General features: G+C 42.8%; 1 protein-coding gene across 1 annotated transcript; it reads left to right on the top strand.

Annotated features, from left to right (window-relative positions):
- The first annotated feature begins 12,414 nt into the window (after window positions 1-12,414).
- On the top strand, window positions 12,415-23,944 carry LOC135507741 (complexin-1-like). Its single transcript, XM_064927353.1, has 4 exons — window positions 12,415-12,687; window positions 13,537-13,654; window positions 17,912-18,090; window positions 22,713-23,944. Exons 2-4 carry the CDS (start codon window positions 13,624-13,626, stop codon window positions 22,905-22,907), a joined length of 405 nt encoding a protein of 134 aa, XP_064783425.1. The 5' UTR covers window positions 12,415-12,687; window positions 13,537-13,623; the 3' UTR covers window positions 22,908-23,944.
- Window positions 23,945-24,226: the final 282 nt, after the last annotated feature.

Below are 24,226 nucleotides of genomic sequence, written 5' to 3'. Positions count from 1 at the left end.
ACTGAAAAGATATGGCATGGGTTCCCAGATCCTCAAAAGGTTCTACAGCTGCACCATTGAGAGAATCCTGACCGGTTGCATCACCGCCTGGGTATGGCAACTGCTCGGCATCTGACCGTAAGGAGCAACAGAGGGTAGTGCGAACAGCCCAGTACATCACTGGGGCCAAGCTTCCTGCCATCCAGGACCTATATAATAGGCGGTGTCAGAGAAAAGCCCATAAAATTGTCAGAGACTCCAGTCACCCAAGTCACAGAATGTTTTCTCTGCTACCGCACGGCAAGCGGTTCCGGAGTTCCAAAAGGCTCCTTAACAGCTTCTACCCGCAAGCCATAAAACTGCTGAACAATTTATAAAATTGCCACCGGACAATTTACATTGACACCCCCTCCGCTCTACCTTTTGTACACTGCTGCTACTCGCTGTTTATTATCTATGCAGTCACTTCACCCCCACCTACATGTATAAATTACCTCAACTAACCTGTACCCCCGCACACTGACTCAGTACTGGTGCCCCCTGTATATAGCCTTATTATTATTAGTGTTACTTATTACTTTTTATTTTAGTCTACTTGGTACAGATTTTCTTAACTTCTTGAACTGCACTGTTGGTTAAGGGCTTTGTAAGTTAGCATTTCAAGGTAAAGTCTTCACTTATTATATTCAGCACCTGACAAAGATTAAATATATATGATATGGAACTGCTTGCATTAGGTGTGCATTATTAGCTGCCTCATTAAGTCTCAAAATGTCCCCATATTTGGGGACCCTATGAGATTTGTTTTATTCAATTGAGTCTGGTATGAGAAGGGTAATCCCTATATGCAAAAGCAGGGTGTCTGCGGAAAGCTGAGAATCTTGGCTATTGATTGGTGCCTTCATGAAGATGACCTCATTTCTAGATCGCTGCTACCTACATTCCGGTTAGCGTTGTGAAGCATAAACTAAAACACGGAATACGTTGATACACACCGAAAGGCTGGATTCCACAGATCATGAGGATATCTTATTTGTCTGCCTGTGACCTACAATTATTGATCACCAGCCCCGGGAGTCAAAATATTTATTGCAAAACGTTTTCACCAAACATCTTACAAGGTAAACTGAGATTTTGTCTGTGTTTGAGCTATAGCTACATAGAGGGTATCAAATTAATAATTTGGTTGGTATGAACAAATCTAGCATACAAGGCCAGAACTCGAACCAGGATCTCTAGTCGCACAGCTAGCACTGCGATGCAGTGCCTTAGATTACTGCGCCACTCGGGAGGCCTCGGCCTAAAACCTTTATGCGTAATGAGAACTATTGCTACCTGGCTCAGAGATTTGGAAACGCCCCATAACCACACCTGACACCACTTACTAAAACTTCTGCTCATTTCTAGTTGTTAGGTCTATTAATCCCATTATTTTTCTGATATTGTTCACGTTGTCATCAATGACATAGGACTTTCAATATAAAAAAAAAATATTTTGTGTGCTTGATCTTGTGTACTCTGAACTATGTAACTCATATCTTCTGATCATTTCCTCACGATCTCCCAGATGTCTTCTTTCCAAATATACCAAGTTTTTGCATGTAACAATCACGTAATTACACATGAATAGCAGTTAGCTTTGGGTATGCCTATTTAGTCGGAAATCTACATATTGCCATTACATTTAAGGAGTTGGATGTTCAATAATAGGCTATATCCTTTTGGCTGTAACGCGATAGACTTACCATTGTTGAATGTATCCATTAAACTCTTAATGAAAAAAATGTCCGGTCCTTGTATGCATGCGTAGGATCAGTTTCACTCTCGCCAAAATCAGTCCAAAATTAATCCAATGCATTTCTATTGGCTTATTTTGGGCCTAAACTTGTCCGCCTGCCTTCCCTTAGAACCACTCCCATTGTTAGGACGTAAACATAAGCATCTCGTCATTATATACAGATCTTTGATATTATTTTCTGTTGGTCAAGTAATTTCACTCTTTGGAAAAATGGGAACTGTAGGGGTATCTTAGATGGTTGGTGGTCTGGCTGTTGGGAGCTAGGGCGGGTGGCCGAGAGGTCGCTGGTTCGGGACCCCGGTTCGACTGCCGTAGGGGCGCTTGACCCTGGTTGCTCCTGTGGGTCGTTCTGGATGGGAGTGTCTGCTGAATGTAAATGTTGAGTGGCTTCACTGTATGTTTTAAAATTCTATAAAAAATGTAATACAAAATGAATATTCAGTTGAGGGTAATTAATAGAATGTTTTGAATATTTATACATTTCCCTATCTGTAATACACATGATTTCCAGTGTTTGTGATACTCAAGTTGGGGGTTGATGGTTACTAGACTTGATACTGAATGTTATGGATTATTCTATTTGTTGATAGTGGTTGACGCCAGACTGGATGTGCAAAGACTGAGGACACACAAATGATTTACTGGTGTATTGTATTGATGACATCCTGTGAACTCCGTGATTCTGTAGCATCTAGCATTCATTGCCTTTTTGTTTTGACTTCCTACAAGACTCTCGGGCTGGTGTTTACAGAACTTTTAGTGATGTCTGATTAGGATAGGAAGGGTCTGCCTCCCAAGATTGTATAGACTAGACATAGGCCTGCATCACATCTATTTCATACCTAAACAAAGACAGATCCTGGTCTGTTTATTTCATACTATATATCTGTATCATATACTATCAAATTTAAAGGCAGTTTATGAAAATAACGTGTTGCTGATTGTGAAATTGCGCCACCCATTGGTAAACAGAGGAATACTAAGAATGTACTTTGATGTACAGTAGGAGGTGGTGGGAGAAAATATTTGATTCCACACCCGAAGCAACAAACACTCATCTACTGTATTCTCTAATAGCCAGCACACAGGCCTCCCTCCATACATTCACGCCACAAATGTACATTAAATAATGGTAATGGGCATTGCTGAACTCAGATGTAGGTAGAGGATTAGCCAGTTTCAACTAACTATATATTTCTCATAAAAGGACTAACTAGTCTAGCTAATTAAAATGTAGCTATTTCAATTATACAGTATGTTAGCTAGCTAGAATAAACAGGGAATACAAATATTAGGCTAACCTTTACTTTTTAGTTTGAATAGACATTTTTGTAAAGTTAGGCTTGCCATATCAAAGTCAGTCTCAATTTATACAAGTAGCTAACGTTAGCTAAAAAAAAAAAAAAGCCTAAATCAGCAAGTGATTATGCGGCCCGGATATGTTGCCAACAAGCTATTAGCAGTTAGCTATCTAAGGGTTGTTGTTAACATCGTTAGCGGGATAACGTTAGCTAGTTAACTCAACCCACTTTATTCACACTGGTTAGTTAGCAGACAATGACAAATGTAACATTTGGTATCTATATGATGAATAGCAGACTAGTGCTACCTTTCCTACTTGCTAGCTAGATTACGTGTGCTAACTTCAGCTAATTTCAACTAGGCTAGCTAGCTAGCTTTGTGATTCATAGTGAAAATGCGCATATATTACATTAACTAAAATGATAGCGAAGTTAGTTATAACGGAGCACAATATGTTTGTCTTGTATATATTGCGTTAGCTAGCTAGCAAGATAACTTTATCCAAAAGTGTAGTTCCGCTAACGTCAGCTAGCTACTGTAGCTAGGTCAAAGTTAGCTAGCTTGGTACCACCAAGCTGGCGCTTGCAATACTCTGAAGCGTGAACGTTGCACTAAATTAACTTGCTACCTACCTTTATTCAAGCAGATCCTCTAATTTCATGCAATGTCTCTCATCATGTCTCTTTCAGATGTAGGCTTGCGTGAACGTGAAATAGTCCCGGGTACTTATACTCAAACTAATATATCGTTATTGGCACATATTGTGCGCGAAATATACATCTTAAAAAATATATACTTCATTTTATATTCGAGCAGCGCAAACCTCTCACCGAGCCAGTACAATTAGTGTGCAACTGCAGCCTGCAATTTAGGGGTGTTCCTGCATGTGGGCATTCCTGTATCTACAGGAACACCTGCCCCAAGCATCCCATTGGTTCCTGCAAAACACCTGTCTTCGTTAATAGAACAGCGTGGGAAGAGTTGCCCGACAGACGTGGGAGAAGGACACCGTTTACTGGTTACTAGTACGGCAGGCGGGAGGCTAGTTGGTGACACTCTGTGCCAGTTAGCTAGCGCATGTGACGCCCCCCCTCCAAGGTCCCCAAGAACACAGTGACCTCCATCGTTCTTAAATTGAGGTTGTTTGGAACCATCAAGACTCTTTATAGAGCTGGCCAAACTGAGCAATTGGGGAGAAGAGCCTTGGTCAAGGGAGGTGACCAAGAACCTGATGGTCACTCTGACAGAGCTCTAGAGTTCCTCTGTGGAGATGGGAGAACCATCCAGAACAACAACCATCTCTGCAGCACTCCACAAATCAGGCCTTCTAGCTTGGTATCAAACTTCACTATAGATCTATCGACAAGACATCTAACTATAACATAGACCTTGACTAGACCAGGGTTTCCCCAAACTCGGACTTGCCTCCCCCAACAACAACAACAAAAAAGCTGTGAACCCAGGGGGAGCACCAGGACCGAGTTTGTGAAACCCTGGACGAGACCATCTAAACATCTAACTTCATCGTAGATTTAGGTCTAAGCCAACTCAACCGCACCCAAAAACCAACTGTACCAACTAGACATCTAACTAGTCTAATAGTACAGGTCAAGTCCTAGACCAACTTACTTGACCTCTCCCTAGACTTAATATTTTGACCTTCTATAAGACTGTAGATCAAGACCAACTAGATTGTGTGCCAGTCTGTTCGTACCATCATGTCAACGCCTTGTCACTCTTTGTTGTGATGCCAATTATGTATGGCTCGACAGTCACAGCAATGGAGCTGGCAAAAGCACAAACAGATCTGGGACCAGACTAGCTCTAATCTAGACTAATACTTACAACTCATCTAACTAGAATACATACACTGTATCTGAAACATGGAGTAAAAGCTGATGCAAGCACACATCTTTTCTTCAGAAAATGTACCCTTTTCTAGTTTCTGAAGGATTCTCATTGCCATTTGATGGACCTCTTTCTCTGAAATGTTTCTTTAATCAATGACTACCCCTGGCCTGGATGAGTTTCATTGAACAGGCCGGGTATCAAATGTGGGTCCTCACCGGTCTATGGTCGTCACTCAACTCATAATATCCCGCGAAGCTAAAGTCTAGGTGTTATCTATATGAACTTAAGGTCTCAGGTAAGGTCACCCATCAGCCAAATGAACTACGTAGCTCAGTGAACTACCAACTACACCTTTCAAGTGATTTTGGTCCTCTTTGGGTAGCATTTTCAATCAAATGTCTGATCAACTCCTTCATTCAGATGTTTCTGAATTCTGCAAATCTGCGTGCTTGCATACAGTCATCAGAGGCAGCAATGAAGTAGCCTACAGAAAAACAGAGGATTTGAAAAACACAGTTATTTCTCAAGGACATTCTTCTCTGGGTGTTCCATCTCCGACCCCCTCTATGAATGCAGATACTCTGTGCTGAACCTCCCTCTCTCGCTTGCAGCCACTTCACTGAGCATATCTCTCAGCCTCCACCTTGAGCACAACCCAACAGCAGCAGTGCGGCTTGCTATTTCATAACTGTGCTGCATTGCAGGGCTATTTCCACAAGTGAGGGCTGGATTGCATAAGAGCTGGCTGGTGTTAAGCCTTGAGAGCTGCAAAGTGAGAGAGAAGAGGGGAGTGAGAGAGCGAGGTAGGGGGGTGATGGAGGGGGCGGGTAGTGTGACGCAGTAGGACGTGCACGGAGACCAGAATGCAGACACTCCTTCTCTCTCTCTCCCCCCCCAACCCCAGACATCATGAAAGAACAGCGCCGCCTCGGGGACTTGTCCAGGTAAGTGTTGAATGAACAAAAGGCTGTCACACTGCTGCAATGGGCTCCTTGGAACTGACTATGTTTTCAGCTGGAACCCTATTTCATGCATTTTACACAGACAAACAAAAAATTAAAATCTTCTTTGCATGCTTAGATTAAATTAGGTACTTGCAAACACTTCTTTCAATAGACGTTAGGTAAACAAAGCGAACTACTAGTCCCCAGGTTGATTCACTTAACAGTCGCCTTGTGAAGTATGTACAGTATCTGGCTGACTATAAAGTCGCCCCTTAGAAGTCTTAGAATTAGACCTTAACTTCACTGGTCTGCGTCACAACACAACCCCATTACATTTACATTGTCCACAGGGGGCAGGTTATCAGGTATTCCCTATTCCCCTCTGTTGTCCAGCTCCACTGCTCAGGTGTTCCCCCACAAAACTGGGTTCCCTCGCCCCCAATACTATTAAACAACCAAGTCAAAAGAGAATTTCCCTGTCCACTTTGAATTCAGGTTTGCTTACGGGGCAGTACAGGAAGCACTTATCACAGTGCTCTGTGTTACAGGAGGACTTATCTGGACGAGAAAAGATTAGATAAATATCCAAAGAGATTGGCTATATCGACAATGTATGTATTTTCCATTATATTTGTCACTTCATTTTGTAGAGAAAAAAAAGCTCTGCTCTGTTATGCTCAGGAGCCAGGGCATCTACGTTTGATTTGGATTATGTTTCAAATGTCGGTTGACTAACTTGACTTGACCATTTGTATAGTGTTTGCCCTTAACAGCAATTGTAGGTGTAGCCTGTAGGCTACACCGTATATACGTTACAGGGTAGAAGCTAGGAGAGCATCCAATTCACCCCTTTAAAAGCAGTTAATCATTTGAATAATGAATTCAGGAAGTAATTACAGCAGAAAGGAAGCTGTTTGAACCACCCAGACGGTTGTGTGGACCAACAATTCAGTCGCACGACTGCCTCCCTCGACGCACCCCTGCAATTTAAACGCTGGTGTGCTCACTGCGCATCTGATTTGGGTGCAGTTCCCTGGTTTGGTCAGAGGAGGGAGGTAGAGCGAATACAGTAAGAGAGAGTGCATTCATCATCCCTGCAATGCTCGGGAAGGTCTCTCAAGGGCAACCCATCATATCTGCAAAGTCATACACACACACGCAGCCTTGGAGGTATTTCTGTGTGGACCACACAACGCATGTCAATTATGGGATTGTTTATGTACTGCATATGCTTCCATCAGTTGAAGTGGAGATTATTTTTAAAGGAGAGGTATGACCTGAAATATCTTTAAAAGATTCGGATATATCTGGTCACTCACTGTTTTCTCCCTCGCCTACCCTTTAAAGTTGTAAAATATGCATAACCCCTTGAATGTATTACCATATGTATTCATGGACCTACACAACGATTAAAAGACCAGCAACAGCAGTTTTTGTGAGTGATTTGTATGCGCACCTGCCCTTGTGTGCATGGGTTTATGTGTGTGTATGTGTGAGTCCCGTGTGTGTGTGTTTGTGTGTGTGTGTCAACGCTGGTAATCATGTAATCAATACACCAACACACATGCTGTGAGGGGTGACAGTGTCAGCAGTCGTCAGGAGACGGCAGCATAGAACAGAACAGAACAAATCTCTCTTCAAAATTATTGTGGAAATGCAACATGATTTAGAGCCACCTTTACCACCTACACAACTCCTATTCAACCACTTAATGTTATACACAAATGTTTACACGGCTATGGTAATATCATTGTTATAACAAAAAAATGATCAAATATCCTTTTGACTGTACTTCTCTTTTCAATGCATGACTCACAATCGATGAGGGACACAGTAACAGCAAGGCACTACACAAACACTGCAGAATAACAAGCTCGCTGTTCTACGAGGACACAGACAGAGAACAAACAAAGCCCTTAGTGAACACAATATCAAACGTTCCCCTCTGCCACTGAACTCCAGAGGATGTTCGGAGGCTGAACTAAAGACATGCCCCCGCACCGTCCGTCCGTCCGTCCGTCCGCCTGCCCGCCTGCCCGCCTGCCTGCCTGCCTGCCTGGTCTGTCTGGTCTGTCTGGTCTGTCTGGTCTGTCTGGTCTGTCTGTCTGTCTGTCTGTGTCTGTCTGTGTCTGTCTGGCCTGTCTGTCTGTCTGTCTGTGTCTGTCTGTCTGTGTCTGTCTGTCTGCCTGGTCTACCTCCCCCAGCCTTCCTGTCCTGCCTCCCTCCCTGCCTATACTTTCCGGCATACCTGTCTGGTCTGTCTCCCCCAGCCTACCTGGTATCCCTGAATGGGTCGGTTTCCCCCAGCCTGCCTTCCTCTCTGCCTCCCCCTGCCTGGCCCCTAGCCAGAGCCTGTAAAGAGTGCTGGGTCAGCAGAGGGTGAAGAGGACCATAAAAAAAAGTGGGAACGGCATGACTGCCCCTCATAAAACTACTAACCATCAACTGTGCAGTATCGATCAACAGCCTTTAATCAATACAGGGCATATACTGGGGCCCCCAGATTTTTCTCTTTCTGCAGAGTAAGCGAATCTAGAACCACGTTATTCAATGCTCTTTGGGGGGAAAAACTAAGATGGTGGATGGATATCTTTGTGATGATGGATATTTTTGTTTTGCCTGATGGAGGCCTTTGGGTATGGGTTTAGAGGGTTCCCGATGACCAGTGATGAATATCGCTGAGCGTTAAGTCATTGGAACTGATGTGTTTTAACAGATTAAGTACAATAGGCTTTTTTGTCATAGCAATGCAGGGAGAAGTGAACAGTGGGCTGGGCTGCACATCAGACAAGGATAGTAGACTTTTTTCAAAATATATTTTTAAGAAATATTTGAAGGTTATGGCACAGAGAGTTCAGAAACACTCTGACAAAATGGGGGGGAGGGGTACGGCTGCAGTCTCGCTAAGGTATTAGTAAGCAAGTCATCACCGAATTCTTTGTTAATCAAACCAGTAATGGTGTGCGGGCAAGGATCAAAAGGTATGCATGAGTATACACAGAGAAAGCAAAAACCTGAACAGTGTTCCACTAGTTTACTTAAGTGTGATTTCGCGAGGGCATTTTCCCTATGCACAGTAGCAAGGAGCGGAAGGAAGCCTGTTGGGGTCCACATCTGGAGCTAATATTCACATTTGACACCAAGACTTTCTGTATCACACACAGAAATACCATCTCTCTACTAATTGTGTGTTAACATGGCTTTCAGCCAAATATCCCTCACTGCGCTAATTAGATGAACCCAAAACCCTTCAGGAGCAACACACATCCAATGTCATGAACAAACGCTTTATCTTAAAAACCCAGAGTGAAAGGGGGTGTGTAGTGTGTGAAAGAGAGAGGAGGGTAGGTGGGGCAATTTAGTATGGGGGGGGGTGCTAAGAAAATGATCTAGCTGCCTTCGAGTAGTCTAGGAACGGGAGTCGGGACGCAATCTGCAGTACATCTCCAGCTCTCTGTAACGTATGCAGCACTTATGGACACTTTCCAACTCCCAACTCCCCCCCTGTTGTCTGGGCTGTTTCCTTCGCCCAGCCAGACAGAGTCAGGGCCCAGTCAGTGGGGAGAGATCACTCAAAGCTCTTAAAATCACAATAGCTGCAGGACGTCCGGCCGAGCTGGACCCGCCCTCGCTGGGGTGTGAACCCTTTACGCATTGCGGTGGAAGTCCAGCTAGGCAGACAGGCAGGCAGTCACACCTCCTCCAGAGACCACAGAGTGCAGTTGATTGACACTAATTTCAAAGCAAACGTGCCCCTCCTCCTCGGCTCTGCTCTACTTCGGGAAAAGCACAATAGAGACAGAGAGAGAAAGAGAGAGAGAGAGAGAGAGAGAGAGAGAGGTGTCCTTCAGCTCCACACAGATGAGGGGAGTTAGACTAAGAATATCATAAGGAGTGTGACAGTATGGAAATGTATGCATGCACTACTGCACCACCCAGACGGTGGTGTTGTTCTGGATGAGAGCATCTACGAAAGGACTAAAATGTAAATGTAAAATGTATGAAATGTACAATTGATTCATATTTCTCAGAATGTAATGACATTGAAAACACTACAGGCCCCCACAACATTTTTCTACAATGTCAAATATCCTTTCCTGATAAATCAAAGCCTTTTACACGTGACTAAAAGCAACATTTCTCATTGCCAACCACTGTGTTAGCAGTCAAATAGTGAAATGGTTCAATCTCTTCCTCTCCTCCAATGTTCTCCAATACAGCTCAATGGAACTCCCAGAATCCCCCTCTCTGGTGTGAGTTTCTGTAACGCAGTGATGTCATTTTTACAGCACACAAGGGTTCTATATAGAGAATGATGGATGTTTGTGTCAGTGTGTTTCGACTGGGTACAGTCCCAGTGTTTTGAGGAATGAATGGATTCTATGGCAGCCCTTCTTCTAACCCTCTACTGTAGTCAGTTTTTAGTATAGCTGCCTGGCTCCAAAGACTCACAGTGGGGCTTGGTATATAGGCACTAGCACTAGGCAGTGGGGCGCAGGCAGCATGTCAAGCACGCCAAGACGAAGTCACCCTTGCAGGGGCTGTTAAATAATGCAAATGTCATTTCGGAGTTAGGGAGCGAGGGAGGGAAAAGTGAAGAGGGGGAGATTGGAGAGATGGAGGGAGAAAGGGGGAGAGACTCAGAGATGGGGAGAGGATGAGAGCAAAAGAGAGACAGGTGGGGGGGAGTGGCTGAGATACGTGTGTGTGAAAGAGAGAGATCGAAAAAGAGAGATAGAAAGAGGGGGAGAGAGAGGAAGAGAGGGTGAGAGAGATTGAGGGAGCAGCTAGGAGACTGCAGATGAATAGTTAATTCATACAGTAGCCTCTGGGCATGTGCAGTGTTGTAGGAGACCTGTTTCTCCTCTCTTTAGGGTAATTTAGCTTTTTTGTTTATTGTTCTTATTTCCTGGTAGATTTTTCTGTCCATGTTCTCCATTGAAAATGGGATAACCTGGTAAAATAAAAAGTAAAATAAAAAGTTTAGTAACCTTGTCTGGTTGTCTTAAGCTCAATTGCTGTAATTTAAATGAGGTGCACCAATGCATCAACTGAAATGTCATGCATTTTGTTTTGATGCTCACTTGACTTACAAACGGAATGGTTTCAAATAACCGACAACAGGCAAAAGAAATGAAAAACACGCTTGTTGACCCTGTGTATCATTTTTGGAATGTGGAATTAATGTACCAGACCCAAACCCTATTTATCATCACAAAGAAACACTTCTTCAGCTTCAGATAAGACTAAGATAAAGGTACGGTGAAGAAATGGTTTATGACATTTTAAAACTGAGCATCTTTGGAGCCTGGTGGGGAATATAAATGAAACATGTTCTTAAATCAATTCCCTACATCTGACAGTGGTTTTAAGCCTATAACACATTCTTATTGGTCTCATTTAGCGTTGTTTTCATGCAGGTTTGCAAAGTCACAGTGACTGGAGGAAAATTCATTGAAATTACCATTTGTCGGGGTAATTGGATTCTTGACAAGAAAAGGAGCTTGTTTTATATTCCGTTTTACATTAGATACTCGGCAGACATTGTTTTTGTGTGTGTTTTTTTAAACTCGACAATAGCTATTGAACCAAACATGCCATGAGTATGAAAAGTGTATATTTTTTGTTGATTTAAAAAAATAAAAAAAATAATCGGATTTCAATCTTCAAATCTCTAAAACATAGCGTGCCATGATAATCGAACCAGCAGCGTAACACCCTGCATCTTGCATCTGAAGCTAAGCAGGGTCTGTCCTGTTCGGCCCCTGGATGGGAGACCAGATGCTACTGGAAGTTGTGTTGGAGTGCCGGACTTCCCTCTGGTCTGAGGAGATCTCAATGCCGCAGTGACGGGGACATTGTCCTGGATAGGATGCCGTCTTTTGGGTGGGACATTAAAAATCCTATAGCATTTATTGTAAGAGGAGGGGTGTTAACCCGGTGTCATGGCTAAATTCCCAACCTGGCCTCATTCCATCATGGCCACCTAATTATCCCCCTCATTCCTAAGTGGCATATATCACTCATCACCTCTCTAGCTGATGTGTGGAAAGCGTTCTGGCACAAAAAAAGGTCCCCGAGCCTCACACAGACGGGCGCTACACATGGATGGTAGATGAGGCGAGTTTCCCCTTACTGTGTAAAACGCTGCGAGTACCTCAGTTGGTAGAACAGCACTATATAAATCCAATCAATTGTTATCCAATATAAAACACATTGCACCTCGGCGCAGTACTGAACTATATAGACGAGAACGCTGACTAAACATCTTGCAACCACCTAAATCAACATATCCATTCTAATGAATTAACGAGCTAACGAAATGGTGCATGATGTGAGTAACCTACAGAAGAAGCCTACGTCAGCTGAAGTGTGCATTCACCCTATTTGCGAAAACATTTAGGTCAGACTTTTGAAGGTACATTTATTAGAGAGTTTATATATAGCTAATCTGGGGTATCAAAGTGGCGGTTTGCCAAACGGTGTAACCTAGTAGCCAAATCTTGGGTAATAGGGGGAGCAGACGTTGCAAGTCCGGGGCAGTTTTTTGTCAGTGAAGGCGTGGGACGTTTGGGAGAAGGTTGGTAGAACTCCATGTGATTACCCACCTCTCCTCATCATCAGACAGCAACTGCAGTTCCCTCCCCTGACGCGCGTGCAGTCGTTGTGCAGAAGCCAGGAAGACGGTGGAAATACGGCAGGGATGCTCAGAGTGAGCATCTAAGGATCTCCACACCCTCTTTATTTCGCGACAACTTCCATATTTTGCCAGGATAACTTTGCTATTTTGAGAGATCCAAGGCGCTCGGAAAGGTAATCGCATGTCCCGATCGCAAGACACAAGAGATGTTGATGTTGTGGGACGAATTGGGAGCTGTCCCCCCAACAATGGTGCTGAAATCGCTCCTCGCCCGAGAAAGGAAGTGATTTCTGCCGTTGCTTTTGGAGCTGTGTGTGGGTTCAGACGAGGTTATGTGTCCCGAATAAAGGGGAATATTTTTTTGTAACGTAATCGTAGGCCCTATTCATTTCAAATTAGCCATGATTGGGATTATGGTTAGGCTACTTGGGACGTCGTAGGCTACAACTCATCGTGCATATGGGTTTTAAACCATATGACTGAATCCGGACAATTGAAAGTTTGACATTGAACGCGGATTATGGGCTCGATGAGTTGATTAGCCTTATATATTTCCCTGATCAAATGAACACTGTTTTCGGAATTGGGGTGCTATATCGTGTCTGGTAGCCTATGCTTACATGAGGCTGCTTCTTCCCATTTGATGTACAGTACAGGAAAGCTTGGCCCCATGAAATGTACTAGGCTACGTTATACTAACGTTGGGGCGGTTATTTACGACACTAGTGCCGTCAATTTATAGCCTTTTTTACAAAATATGCCCCAAGAAAACCGCTCGAAAATGACATTTTTCAGCCCTTCACAAAGCGATCTCCGTCAGAATAAATTAATAAAATAGAGTGGGCTATACATTTGAGGTTAGCACTACCCGGAGGAGGTGTAGCCAACAACGCATCTTGTTTGTAAATCACACCATTCCATTTGCAAACTAAACGGAGGGAGCAGAGACACACGATCATTGATGGAGAAAGTGAGTTATGGGCCAATATAACCACTGAACCTCTACTGTCTTAATTTCTAAGGTTTCCTTCTCCTGGCACCTGGGCAGCATCTGTCCTGTCTGACGTGAAACTGTGAATCTGAGGGGAGGCAAGACTTAAAGCATCATCATGAATTTTGTAATGAAGGCAGCTATGGGAGGTAAGTTGATTAACGCGTTGCACCATTACCAGGGTCGTGTCGGACACTCAAAGGCAATGCAGCATATACTATACACGGGATGGGAAAGTACATTATGCGTGCCATTCTTTCAACTCTATGAATTATTTCTAAGTTAATGAATAGGTATATAGTTATGAGCTATATCCATAAAAAAAAAATTTTTTTAGACTAACGTTGTCCCTTTATCGTTATGGACCAAACTGATGTAGACTATATTAGAAAAATATGTTAAGGTCAAACTTTATAAGTGAACACCTAGTCTTGACAAATATAATGCTGTACACCTGTGGCACTTTTTCCATCATATTTGCTGGGGTCTTCTGCATTGTTGGGGTCTTCTGCTGCACTGGCTGAGCAGCGTATAGAAATTGTGTGTGGGAGTCGAGATTGCGAGAGGTAGCCTACATTTCTCATTGAAATGCAGGACCAATCACCAACTCGCTGCATAGCCCCGTGCTCTCTCTAGTCTCCATGATAAGAATCCCGAAACAAACAGTAGCATTGCCCCTTTCCCACATACCAGCATTTAAAGTGTTTGATTGCAGATGCACACAGCTACACTCTAATTCTACTTCACACTCATATAATCCAGCCTGTTATCTGTGAATATCAACCAAATGTTTTTGTGTCAATTGAACTAATTCAGGCTTAACTAAATACATTTTTTCCCTTACAGTTAACTTTGAGATACTTGTCACAAATATAATGTTGATTGTCAGCCAACACATTTAAACATAACTTGCATTCATTGGTCCGCGGTAGTCCACTTAAACCACAGAGCCTGAATGCAGAGGTACAGCGAAGACAGTAAAGCAGAAGGGATGGACTCCTCAACAGACACATCAAGGAATTAAATACGCCAGTCAATAAATGAAAATTTAAAAAAACTTGATGAACATAACATAATTAACAACTAATTATTATCATGTTTTAAATATATATATATATATATATATTTAGATACGATATTTGTGGATAAATGTGTGATATATATCACACATTTATCCACAAATCTCATCTCTGATTTCCTAGTGTCTGAACTCTTATACATCCCTGCATGATGTCTCTGCCACTTGACCGATGAAAAACAATTTCACACGGACAATCAAGCTCCAGGCAGCTGGTGACAGAGGCCAGAATCCACCACACTCACTGACTGCTCCATCACCCAAATGTGTTTCCCAAATGGCACCCTATTCTCTACGCATAGTGCACTACTTTTGACCAGGACCATATGGTAATAGGCAACCATTTCAGACGTATCCCCAATCTACTGCTGCTTGCAGTGTGCACTTGCACCCTTCCCGTCATGGATTGATGTGCTTTGGCTGGAGGGAGTTTCCAGCATTGTAAAATCCATGACGGGACGCATGAGTGGAAGGGTGGGAAAATCGGGATGCAGGCTATGTATCCTTTTTCAGTGGAATGGTTAGGTGATGTCATCTTTTGGCTCAGGGCCTGATTTGATTGGGGCGAAGGGGCGGCCACGAAGAAGTGCAGAAGGAGATTATTGACCAGCCTCTTCAGATTGCTTTTATGGCAGGGTAGCAGGGTAGCCTAGTGGTTAGAGCGTTGGACTAGTAACCGGAAGGTTGTGAGTTCAAACCCTCGAGCTGACAAGGTACAAATCTGTCGTTCTGCCCCTGAACAGGCAGTTAACCCACTGTTCCCAGGCCGTCATTGAAAATAAGAATGTGTTCTTAACTGACTTGCCTGGTTAAATAAAGGTAAAATAAATAAAATAAAAATATGACTCATACACATGTTAGTGCAACTCTCCTCCGTGTTACACTCCTCTTCCAATTACCTGGGATCGTATTTACAATGCTTCGGAAACGCTGATCAATCTAGGATCAGTTTGGCTTTTGAAATCATAATGAATAAGAAGGCGGATATGATCATAGACATTTTGTGAATAGAGGCCGTGAATGCCAAAACTGGATGTTCAAGCTATTTTATGATAGCAGACATACACTCAATGGAATCTAGGCCAAGGTGTGTCTCATTGCTGACTTGGCATAAACCGGATCAGACCGAGACCCAGTGTGTCATCATGACCGAGTCAGCAGCTCAAGATTCATCTGAGGAGGATCTGAACTTAAGCAAGACCAGTGTCAGACCAAGACCTAGTCCTTCAAATTAACCCCACAACACGCCACCACATAGTAGAGCCTAATGGGAAACATTGGAATGGAAGGGAAAAACGAACATCCACCCACAGGACTCTCTGAAAACAAACTCCTTTCCTCTAGATAGCTTATTTCCCTTTGGCGTCTGCCGATCTGAAGGGACCAGATCTGATAGTTGTAAGATCCAGTATAATGGTGGGGCTTCGGTCCACCTAGACTTCAATTGAGTCTAGGGGAGAATCAGCCATATTTCTCACCTCCAAGAAAACCTACAGTTTTATTGAGCCTGCAGGGAATCTATCCTGCTTGTGAAGGGTACTGTACTGGCGAGGGGCAATTATTTCTCTTTCCTCAACAGAAAATAGAATGGAGGCATCTTCAGATGCTCTTCTAGCTCGATAATTGACTGAAAGTCAAAGCTAATCTCATTATTCGAAAGCACTTAGATGAGATTGTATCAGCGAGGGGGTGCACTAAACTGCTTCCTGTATCTCTCCGACTCCCTCCCTCTGTACTGCAAAGCTAATCATTTTCCTTAGTTAGTGTGTGACCTTGAGTTCCTTCAGTGCACAGCCCAGAATCTATAAATAAGGAATTCTACTCCACCAATGTCAAAACGGTAGAGACAGTAGAACTGTAAGTAGAACTCTTCGTCATCCCGAGGAGTGGGATGACGGGAGAGGAGTAGGACGACAAAGAGGAGGACGAGGAGGAGGTGGAGGAGGGCGAGCAAGACGGTTTATGAGATGATGCATAGTTACACAGTTTCATATAAAGGGCCCTCTTTAATCCTTAATCTAATGTGCCCCACGACGGCATGAAACACTCCTTCCTCTTCAAAGCACATGGCGTGCAATGAAACAGAAAACACACACTGCAGTCATCATCAGAACACGCCACCAAGAACCAGCTGTGGCTATTTATAACTATTGCCCATATCAACTCACAATACAAACTCAGAGAGAGAGACAGACAGAGAGAGGGAGAGAGGGAGAGAGGGAGAGAGGGAGAGAGAGAGAGAGACAGAGGTGGGGGGTTGATGATGCTGCCTATTACTAAGCACAGCTGTTTTTGAAACTGCTGAAACTAACCTGGACTGGATATATCCTGGTTAAACCAGATTGAACACTCTGCTGAGTGTGCTCCCCAGTGATTGTATGGTGTTCAGTTTGGTGACACCATGCTATATAACCTGGATTCTATCTGATCAGGGAGAGAATGTAGATTTGCAGTCAGCTCTATATGCCCTGACCCACCGACCGGCTACAGGAGCAGCAGTCTTCCTTTTCTCTCTCTATCTCTCCTGCTCTCCGTTTTCCTGCAGTTCTTTTTTATGCTGATGAGCAAGAAAAATAAGAAAAAAAAAAACAGACTAGCAGCTCACTCCAGGGGGCACAACAGTCTCCTGGAATTCCCTCTTTCTATGTCTCTCTTTCTCTCTCCCCCTCCCTCTCTCGCATGACCAAGCATGCAGTCGTGAGGCACTGTCGGGCAATACCTTGGACTTTAACATTTCTGCTCATTTGGCAGAATGCTTGCGACTGTGACATAACATTTTTCCTGACATTCAGCATTTCTCTGCATTGAAACGTGCGAGTGAAACTTGTGTTACGAATGGATGGCTCCACATGAGAACACGATTTAGCTTCTCATTGTATGAGGATCACTGAAAACAGTTAATCTCGTTGCATATTCTGTACTGGAAATAAATGACAAGAGTGCTCCCTCGTCCTTGTCCCAGTGATCTAAAAAAAAACTCAAATGTGACTACTTCACTGATTGTAAGGCGCTGGATGTCGATTGAAAGTTGCTCTGGATAATGTGTCTGTGACTAAAAATGTGTGTAAATGCGGTCTGTTTGGGCCTACCGTACAATGTGACAGTCTATGTTAAAAGTAAGTAAGCCTGTCTGACAGTTGCCAATGGCTGTGTCCGAGATCATCAAATCCATGATGCGTTGTGGGTAAATGGTGACTGACTGACTGATCTACAAATAATAATGAGTAGTTATTTCTGGTGCAAGGTGATTTGTAGATCAGTCAGGTCGGTAGTCGCCTGCACTGTCGGCTGCAATGTCGAACAAGCCCTTTGTCTTTGTGTTACCCAGGAGGGCCACCTGATGTGGGCAAGATGATGGGAGGAGACAAGGAAGAGCCCGACCCCGATGCAGAGAAGAAAGAGGAAGAAAGACAAGAGGCTCTGAGGCAGCAGGAGGAGGAGAGGAAAGATAAATATGCAAAGATGGAAGTGGAGAGGGAATCAATGCGACAAGGCATCAGAGACAAGGTAAACTAAATAATAAATGTGACGTTGAACAGTTATACACACTGCCTTTCTATCAGCTGGCAATTTTAGTTCATGTTGGGCCCTGAGTTCTCTCTTTACCTCTTGATCTGAGCTGGAAAAACTCCCGGGCCCAAATTATTACTAAAAAACAAACTTTTTTTTGATGAGAAGTAGGCAGATCTGAAGCCGAAAGAGAAAGGAAATTCACAAGGCCTACTTCACCCCTTCTCTATCAAGATGTTCCAACGCACAGCTTTGACCTAGTAAAGTAGCTATGTTGGCTTATTGTACTTGTAAGGCAGGTTGCTTAGGATTCTAACCTTTTCAAACAGCCTAAATACACTAACAAAATAAACATTTTAATTACTGTACAGGAAGTGAAAGTGAGTTTGGTCCGACGGTATAGAGCTGCTAGCTATCCTGTTTCCACACTGGCAGAGGCCACGGTGAGAGCAGGGGTCAGCTAATGGAGCTGCAGTCGAGGCCACTGTTCACTCGCTTGACAGCAACAAAACCATTTCCCCCTTTTCATGGCATGGCCCCCCATTTTTTGGAAGTTTAGCGCAGTTTTTTTCACTTAACAAAATAAAATATCATACACGATGCGGCTCACTTGAGGCGCTAGGCAAAAATGAAAGGTCAGTTTTAAACGTAAAAAAAGGGAAACTATTGTAAAATCATGTTTACTCATATCTGGCTACCGGAAGGACTACATTTCCCATGTTACAACGTGTTTAAAGCGGTGCTCCTCTTCAGCTGCCTGATGCACTGCTGCTGCATGGTTGCTAGTGGAGGTTGCTATGTAACCACTAGCCACCACCGTGCAGGAAGATAACAGTTAGGGAATAGAGACTCTGAAAAGCAGAACGGCAGAGGCAGCCAAAGACAGGATGACCTCTGCCTTCCAGCCCTCTTTTCCCTCATCCTCAAGGTTGCTCTCTCTCCTGAATTCTCTCAACGGACTATGATATCAAGGTTGATGTCAGCTTGGTAGCACTGGCCTACACTCTTAGAAAAAGGGTTCCAAAAGGGTTCTTTGGTTGTCCCCATTGGGGCGGCAGGTAGCCTAGTGGTTAGAGTGTTGGGCCAGTAACCGAAAGGTTGGTAGAGTTAATCCCTGAGCTGACAAGGTAAAAATCTGTCGTTCTGCCCCTGAACAAGGCAGTTAACCCACTGTTCCTAGGCCGTCATTGTAAATATGTATTTGTTCATAAATAGTTAAATAAAGGTTACATTTTGTTTTTTTAAATATGAGAACCCTTTTTGGTTCCACGTAGAACTATTTTGGGTTCCATGTAGAACCATCTGTGGAAAGGGCTCTACATGGAACTCAAAAGGTTTCTACCGAGAACATAAAGCGTTCTACCTGAAACCAAAACGGTTTCTTTAAAATGTTATCCTATGGGGACAGCTGAAAAACCATTTAAGGTTCGAGACTTTCTACACTTTTTTTCTAACAGTGTAGTAAAACACAAATAAAGACATATAAGAGACTAGTAGAAGCAGAGGAGAAGAGTTGTAACAGCTCTGTTTTTGGAAGGAATAAAAAAACAAAACCGTTTTTTTGACAGATGCTAAAAATAACCCCAAAAGCACAAAGGCGTTAGTAACAGCTGTGCACAATATGTCAGAGGAAGAAGAGTTGGGTTTCTGTTCTGAGAGATAAATTAATTAGCACAGATTTGTGTTTTCACTCTCTCTGTCTCACACACACACACACACCACACATGCACAAAACTCTCTCTTACTTCTAACAGAGTGGGTGACATCACATCTCCAGGTTTCTGTTATTTAAGTTAGAAAATAGATGTTTGTAACATGCTGTTACATAGGTCTACTGTACAACAATGGCTCACACTACATTTGGTATTGAATCCTGTCCCAATTTCCTGTAATATAAAGCCCTGGAATAGCCTTTACCCAGGGTTCCTCAGGGTGTGCAGTTTTGTGCAATAATACACCTAAATCAAATAAGTCAAGGTCCTCAGTCTGGACCTTGACTAGCTGAATCGGGTGTGTTACTGCAAGGTTGGAACGAAAGCCCGCACTTCCCTCCCAGTAGTTCATTTAAAAACGTTCAGCGGATTTGCAGAATATGTCCAAAAACAACATTCTTCTTGTACAGCAAGAGGGCGAGTTTTAATACATCTTTTCCATTTTGAGTTTTTTTTTCTCCACAAGATGACATACCATGCATTCTCCTAGCACAGTGAGAGCACAAAGAATGTTATTTTGGTCTAACCCCAGAGGCCTGTTCCAGTCAGTGACTTTGATTGAATTACAGCTAACGTGCAATCAGCATCGAGGTCACAGACCCCAGTAATGTGCAGCAGCATTACAGCATTAGAAGAGAATGGGTGTGTTTGAGCGGCAAGCCTAACGAAGCCGAACTGTAGACAAAAGTTGGAGAGTGAAGTCGGGGGAGGTGCATCTGCAACAGCCCGAAGGTCGGACCCTGTAGTGGGTTTCCCGACCGCAAGGCACAGATCAACATTGCAGTGTCAACATTGTGGCTATTGTTTATTTTTTTACAATCTGTATAAATATCAAAATAAACTTTTCTATACCCCCATAATCACACACTCACAAACCGAAAACATAACGTTTGTACAACTCATTGTTTAGAGAGAGAGGTCTCAAATGTCACTTTCATTTGTATCCCCTGTAGCTTTAGAATCCTGGCAACGTTTGTTCCTGTTTCAGTCAAATTTTTGTCCACGTTCACATGGGTCAGATAAAAACCAACAAACAAACAAATAGTGACAAATAGTTCCTCCCACAATGCAGGTGGTCGCTGCACGGTGCAGTTGGTGAGAAGGCGACTTCTTAAAAAACTGCATGACCTTTGATCAGTAGCAGTGGGTGGGTGAAATCACTGAGGAAGCCAAGCCAAGTCAGTAAAAAACACACATTACAACAGATGTTGTGATAAGTGTGTTGTTTGCTCTATAACCCATTTGATCATACACCACCGCAATATACAATAAGGCTGTGACATCAAAAAGACAGGTCACAAAGTGGCGGAATAAATTCAACTACACATACGTTTGTTTCATCAACAAAACCAGAAGGCAACATCTGTCCGGTGAAGTCCACAAAGCAAATATAAAATATATATATATTACATACAAACAGTTATCACCTGCAGGATGGTCAAGCAAGTTCATGTTTGATGGTTTACTAAAACAACTGATTTAGAACCACAGCACAAAGACAAAAGGAGCACCGCATTTCCAGCACCATTTCAACATCATGTGGCTGTCCATGGTGCTGATTTCTGTGTGTGTGTTTGTATGTGCGTGCACAAGTAAAACACTTTTTTTTTAATTACTCACCCTACTTGTAGACGAGTTGAACACAAATGATATCCTCCTCTCTTTCATGTTGGCAAAACAGTCTGTGGCTCTATCGTGCAGTGCACTTTTAGTTTTTGTTGTTCCTTAAATGGGCAACAATGAACCAGCTAAGTTAGCTTGCTAGTGAACGTGCTCCTTCTAGGCGACATCTAGGATACATATTGAACTTCAATCGTCTCAGGCCAGTGGTACAACATATTAATTTAGGGTTGGATCGGAATCGCCTTCATCATTCTTTGTACAGGCCAATGACTAAGTAGAAACTATAAGTCAAAATCCCATTTTCATCCACGGCTTAGGAAAGGGCTGATTTAGCAAGCTAGCCACTGCAGGACGTCAACACAAGCAGACCAAAAACAGAGATGTTTTTCTGAAAATTATGTTTTTTGATTGGTCTGAAGACAAATCCAAACTGGCCTCCCTTGCGGGGTGTTTTGCTGCACCAGGACAATCCACAGTTGAGCTCAGCTCAATGCTGATTGGCTAAATACTTTATAATTGTTTTATCAAGGGTGGCCAAATGCTTGCTGGCATCAATCATTCAAATGCTACGGCGACAAAATGTTATACTCTTTTGGTCCAGACAGTATCAGATACATGGAATACACACACTGAGACAGAGGGGCTCTGTTTCCCTCACTTGTTGATTTCTCCGATGAGATTCAGCAACTTGCGAATTGACAGAAAATTATGAAAACACAGAGAGAGACAAAAGACAAATTATTTTATAATTGTATTTTTTTTAATTGGTCAAATATTTGGGTACGCCTGGCTTCCCTTGGCATCCATGAATACATGCCACTGCCTTTGATCACATGAGTTTTGTAAAGGCCATGCTATCGACATCTAGTCGCAAATCAGTCAATTTTCATAACCATAATGCAACACACTCTGAAAGGCAGTGACCAACGACGATCCCCGACGTAACAAAAGTTATGCGCTCGAACGGGCCCAATGTTTATGTTGCCAAATTATTGTTAATGCCGTTATGAAGTACATCATTCTAATATAACTCCACCCCCACTATATTTCCTGACCTAATGCTTAAATGTTTTGTTATTCTTTACATTATTATTGCATTAAAAGAGGGAGACCATTCCTGTATCACTCCCCACCTCCCTCCTAGCCATGTGGCGTTCATAAGAAGCGTATTTTTGGAGAGAATGTTATTATAACGCTGCTACTTTTACTATCCGTTTTCTCCAGAGGGCAGTCTGACACAATGATAGTCATCTTTATTATAAAGCTTTCATCATGTTTTTCCAGTACGGAATTAAGAAGAGGGAGGAGGCTGAGGCTGAGGCCCAGGCTGCTATGGAGCAGTCTGCAGAGGGCAGTCTGACCCGTCCGAAGTCGTCCGTGCCCAAGGGCTGCGGAGACGACGACGACGAAGAGGAAAGCATCATGGACACGGTCATGAAATACCTCCCTGGTCCTCTCCAAGACATGCTGAAGAAGTAGCCGAGCAAAAACGTTTGTTGGAGTTACATTAGGTTGTTACGGTATCCTTCTTGGTGAGAGTTTTAGATTACTTTTCTGCCCCCTGCAGCAGAGTTAGCAACGGAAATTAAAATTTAAAAAACATTCCTCGCTTCACCTGTTTTAGGTTGGTTGGAAAAAATGATAAATGAAAAATAAATCATACGTCTTTCTAAAAACAAAAACATCAGAGAATAACACTATAAGCCATATTTTATCTTTAAATGAAATTTGAAGAATCATATCATGATGTTAGGGTAATGTTTGGTTTTGTCTATGAGGTTTATGTGAAAATGTTTGCACACGTACGTACGTATATATGTCCATATACTGTGTCGTCATGTCTAGCCCGGTATGGCCCGGTGTAGCCATAGTTCTAAACTAAATTTTATATTCCAATTCTGTGTACCTTACGTCTTTGCATGCCATTTGTCAAGTCAAGTTGTGAATATGTACAATATCCTTTTTTTCCTCTCGTAGTCACGCAAAACTATATGGCAATAACTCTGATTTTGAATGTCGTTATATTATCATAAGGTATAATGTAATAATGGTTATAAAATGTACGCATTCAGGAATTTCATTTAATTTTTTGGGGGGACGGGGAGGATGACCAGGGTTATCAGTACTACTTAAAACGTTATGCTTCGACATTAAACCGGAATTCAACAACAACGCTATCAGGATTTGCTATATATATTTAAAAAAAAGTTATTTAATCATGATTTCTAAAGCTATTACAAAATCTGTGTTGACTGGAGGGCTAGCTTTTCCATCACCTGAATAAAAAGGGACATATGTTTTCCCACTGAACTGCCAGAAGGTTGGTCAAAGTCATAATTAGCTAAGAACAGTTTAAGAATGAAGAGGGTAATAATGCTTGATAATTCTGTTGTACTTGGTTGTGGGTTGGTTGTAAGAATGTAGTGTTGGTAATCAGAATGGAATGCAATCAGCAATAAAAGGGCCATCATGTATGTTCTGCTTGAGAATTAATAAAACTGCTTCACAGACACAAAGGTTGTTGTTTTTTTCTCCAATGCTTTGGGATGTATGTCTTTTCTTTAGGGAGATTACATTTGAGAAGGGTATGTTATTGTACAATAAATATTAACATAGGACGCAACTTAAAAAGTGAGCAATATTTGGGTACTCTTAGCAGGAAATATCCAGTCAACCACCAATCCCAACGGACCAAAGCATCTTACTTTGGCAGCAGCGGTTGGTCCCATAATGTCTCATTGGGGGTCTGGCTGGTGGGAATTATGTAGTTCTCTCAACGTTCCCCAAGAGGGCGTGTC

Source organism: Oncorhynchus masou, chromosome 21, assembly GCF_036934945.1.
Source record: "Oncorhynchus masou masou isolate Uvic2021 chromosome 21, UVic_Omas_1.1, whole genome shotgun sequence".
In the NCBI taxonomy this organism is placed as follows: domain Eukaryota; kingdom Metazoa; phylum Chordata; class Actinopteri; order Salmoniformes; family Salmonidae; genus Oncorhynchus; species Oncorhynchus masou.
Note: the sequence above shows the minus strand (reverse complement) of the source record. Positions and strands in the feature narration are given on the sequence as shown.

Coding starts and splice junctions, on each gene's coding strand:
- LOC135507741 (XM_064927353.1), top strand. CDS start 13,624: ATGAATTTTGTAATGAAGGCAGCTATGGGAG. Junction 13,655..17,911: donor AATGAAGGCAGCTATGGGAG/GTAAGTTGATTA, acceptor TGTGTTACCCAG/GAGGGCCACCTGATGTGGGC. Junction 18,091..22,712: donor GACAAGGCATCAGAGACAAG/GTAAACTAAATA, acceptor ATGTTTTTCCAG/TACGGAATTAAGAAGAGGGA.